At 47.7% G+C, this 3,678-nt stretch overlaps 1 protein-coding gene across 1 annotated transcript in view; it reads right to left on the bottom strand.

The window, feature by feature from the left end:
- Window positions 1–2,729, bottom strand: part of LOC306835141 (endophilin-B1-like) — a gene marked incomplete at its 3' end in the record, with an annotated part of 22,242 nt that extends 19,513 nt beyond the window's left edge. The window contains exons 1-4 of the mRNA XM_079361570.1: window positions 2,487–2,729; window positions 1,510–1,651; window positions 883–1,011; window positions 1–119 (exon numbers count right to left, since the gene is read on the bottom strand). The exon at window positions 1–119 is cut by the window's left edge and continues 15 nt beyond it. Of these exons, the coding sequence (XP_079217696.1) occupies window positions 1–119; window positions 883–1,011; window positions 1,510–1,651; window positions 2,487–2,549 (453 nt within the window). The 5' untranslated portion in view covers window positions 2,550–2,729. The remainder of the gene's footprint in view (window positions 120–882; window positions 1,012–1,509; window positions 1,652–2,486) is intronic.
- Between the last annotated feature and the right edge of the window lie 949 nt (window positions 2,730–3,678).

The following is a 3,678-nucleotide window of genomic DNA, read 5'->3' as shown; positions in this document are numbered from 1 at the left end:
GTCTCCTTCCAGAAAGTTCCTGAAAGGTGTCAGGAAGTTGATGGCAGAACTTTGGATGAACTCCCGCTCTGCCCCCCCGATTTGCTTCTCTGTCTCTCCACATTTTATCAGAGCGTTTCCTGAAAACAAGACACACAGAGACACGTGAATAACACAAACCTTGGACAGGAGAGAGAGGACCTTAAAGGTGGAGCCACTAATGTTTGTAAACAAACATGGCCCCTCCTCCTGTGGGCTCTCAGAAAATCCGCCCCCTGCAGGACATGGTGTGTATGTTTACTGCCTGTAGCTACACTGCAAGCTAACACACGCTCGCACAAGTTAACCGCCGGTGTTAGTCAGCTTCCTGTCCAACAGGAAGTAGAGCAGCTCCAGGTCCAACACAAGGTTCAGCCTGGTTTTAGAAGCAGCTTTCTCCTCTCGCTGTTTCTCCTCACTCTCATTAGATTTTCTCTTCTTTGCTGCTACGTCCACGTCCGTCATATTCACCGCTTTGAATCTCCTCCAATCACTGAGCTGTATCCTAAACTCACCTGCTGCGCTCTCATTGGCTGGAAGAAACACACCAGCTCCGCCCACAAACGTCCCAGTTTGAGCGGCTTTATTTTTGTGTAAGTCTGAATTTTCATTTGTAGGAAATAGTGACTGTCTTTATGTTTACAGACAGGAGGACCTGTCGTCTGTGTGCACTTTGTGGTCGAGTCGTTTCATGGTGACTGTGGTCAGAGCGGCGAGAACGGACCGTGTCAGTAGTGTCTCTCCTTTCTTTGAACACGTCCATTTTCGAACTGGTGGAAAATTTGAATAGCGTCCTTTTGGTCCAAACTCTTGAAGGTGAGCAGCTGGGCGCTCACAGGTGAAGGAGGCGTCGCAGGTACTCACCGTACGCGGTTCCTGGACCAAACTCGCTCCCTGATTCCATCATGGACTGTCCCAGCAGCTCGTGGTTGTTCATGCGTGTGGGGACTTTTTTCTCCAGTTTCTCGTATACAAACTCTTCTAAGCGGACATCTGCAGATAAACGAGAAAACTCAATTACACAGTCATGAGACCGGCACACACATTAAGGAAACAAGCTTTCATTGAAATACCAGAAATCACGCCGCCCTCTCTCTGAATATAATTAACTTCATGTTTTCTCATCACATGACGGAGGCAGCAGATCTACCCTGACCTACAACAAGGTTACCGCCACGGAGACAGGAACACCAGACCAGCAGTGTGCGTGTGTGTGTGTGGGGGCGGGGTCAGATGTGCTGTTAGTGGGCGGGGTCAGATGTGCTGTTAGTGGGCGGGTCAGATGTGCTGTTAGTGGGCGGGGTCAGATGTGCTGCTGGTGGGCGGGGTCAGATGTGCTGTTGGTGGGCGGGGTCAGATGTGCTGTTTGTGGGCGGGGTCAGATGTGCTGTTCGTGGGTGGGTCAGATGTGCCGTTAGTGGGCGGGGTCAGTTGTGTTAGTGGGCGGGGTCAGTTGTGTTAGTGGGCGGGGTCAGTTGTGAGGGATCTTACTGGGGTTGGGTTGTAGTAAGACTTCGGTCTGCTTCATGATCCTCTCCGTCCATTGCTTGGTGTTTTCAGCTCGGATCAGAAGGTTTTCCAAGTGAGCGTCCAACTCGGTCTTCTCGGCCTGACCCAGCTTCTCCTCTGTGAACTGAAGACAACAAATCAATTGAGCACAGAGAGAAAAGACGGGGCTTTCATAGTGCCCTCATAGTGACGTCTGTTCATCCACCTTTAGTACAAATGAAATGTACAAAGAATATTTAACGCCAGCAGTGTGGACAGTGAGCAACACAACGCCGGCGTGCTGTCACGATACGGTGTAACTTTGTTAATAACACGTTTATAATCTCCCAACTTCAGAGTTGAAGAGCTGAAGATAAACGGATACCGTTGACCCAAATAAAGGCGTGGTCATTTCAAAGAACGAGAGCCCGGGCTGTTCACAGAAGCTCATGCTGTTAGTGGGCGGGGTCAAATATTGTTAGTGGGTGTGACAGCATAGGTCAATGTGACATCATCAGTCAGTGTGACATCATCGGTCAGTGTGACAACGACAACAAAACCAACAACAACTTATTAACAACAACAACAACTTATTAACAACAACTTATTGACAACAACAACAACAGACACAGGTACAGACACAGGTACAGACACAGACACGGTTACAGGTACAGACACAGGTACAGGTGATTCCTCATTTGATTGAAGTATCGGGACCTGATTGGACGGAACAGTTAGCCTTTCAAACTGACGATAATAACTTTATTTAAAATAATGAGCTGACAGTTAAACATCATATTGAACACATACAAAGCTATAATATAGTCTAAGAAGACTCAGATATTATTAGAAATTATCCTGAAACTTTTATCACACATGCTAATTAGCTAGCTAACGCTCCACTAGCTAGCGGCTAACGGCGGTTAGCAACAGCTCACGCCGCACCGGGCTAAACGGTTACCTGCACGGTTAACAGTTACCTGCACGGCCCGGCTCAGGAACGTCCCGGCGTCTGCGGCTAGCCGCTTCACGTTAAAGTCCATGTCACAGCGCTTAGTAACACAGCTAGCTCCTGTCACACTGCAGCCACCCTGATCAAAGAGTGCGTACAAAGACGAGAGGCTTCTCTGCCTCACCCAATCAAAGAGTGCGTACAAAGACGAGAGGCTTCTCTGCCTCACATAATCAAAGAGTGCGTACAAAGACGAGAGGCTTCTCTGCCTCACATAATCAAAGAGTGCGTACAAAGACGAGAGGCTTCTCTGCCTCACATAATCAAAGAGTGCGTACAAAGACGAGAGCGTTCAATAGCTCACTGTAATAACTATGCAAGTGTAAGAAAAACAAGTTTATCCACTGGTCCACTAGGTGGCGGCAATTCATTGTTGTTATGTTTGGGAAACTGTTGGCCCGTGTGAAGAAGTCAATGTTTATGTGTTCCTGGCATGCATCTGTCTATCTATCTATCTATCTATCTATCTATCTGTCTGTCTGTCTGTCTGTCTGTCTGTCTGTCTGTCTGTCTGTCTGTCTGTCTGTCTGTCTGTCTGTCTGTCTGTCTCACCCAATCAAAGAGTGTGTACAAAGACAAGACTGACTCTAGAGTACTGGGTCTCTCTCTTAAAGGTGGACTCTAGAGTACTGGGTCTCTCTCTTAAAGGTGGACTCTAGAGTACTGGGTCTCTCTCTTAAAGGTGGACTCTAGAGTACTGGGTCTCTCTCTTAAAGGTGGACTCTAGAGTACTGGGTCTCTCTCTTAAAGGTGGACTCTAGAGTACTGGGTCTCTCTCTTAAAGGTGGACTCTAGAGTACTGGGTCTCTCTCTTAAAGGTGGACTCTAAAGTACTGGGTTTCTCTCTTAAAGGTGGACTCTAGAGTACTGGGTCTCTCTCTTAAAGGTGGACTCTAAAGTACTGGGTTTCTCTCTTAAAGGTGGACCCCAGAGTACTGGGTCTCTCTCTTAAAGGTGGACTCTAAAGTACTGGGTCTCTCTCTTAAAGGTGGACTCTAGAGTATTGGGTCTCTCTCTTAAAGGTGGACTCTAGAGTACTGGGTCTCTCTTAAAGGTGGACTCTAGAGTACTGGGTCTCTCTCTTAAAGGTGGACTCTAGAGTACTGGGTCTCTCTCTTAAAGGTGGACTCTAAAGTACTGGGTTTCTCTCTTAAAGGTGG

This window comes from Symphodus melops (assembly GCF_947650265.1).
Source record: "Symphodus melops genome assembly, chromosome: 14".
Classification (NCBI taxonomy): Eukaryota; Metazoa; Chordata; class Actinopteri; order Labriformes; family Labridae; genus Symphodus; species Symphodus melops.
Note: the sequence above shows the minus strand (reverse complement) of the source record. Positions and strands in the feature narration are given on the sequence as shown.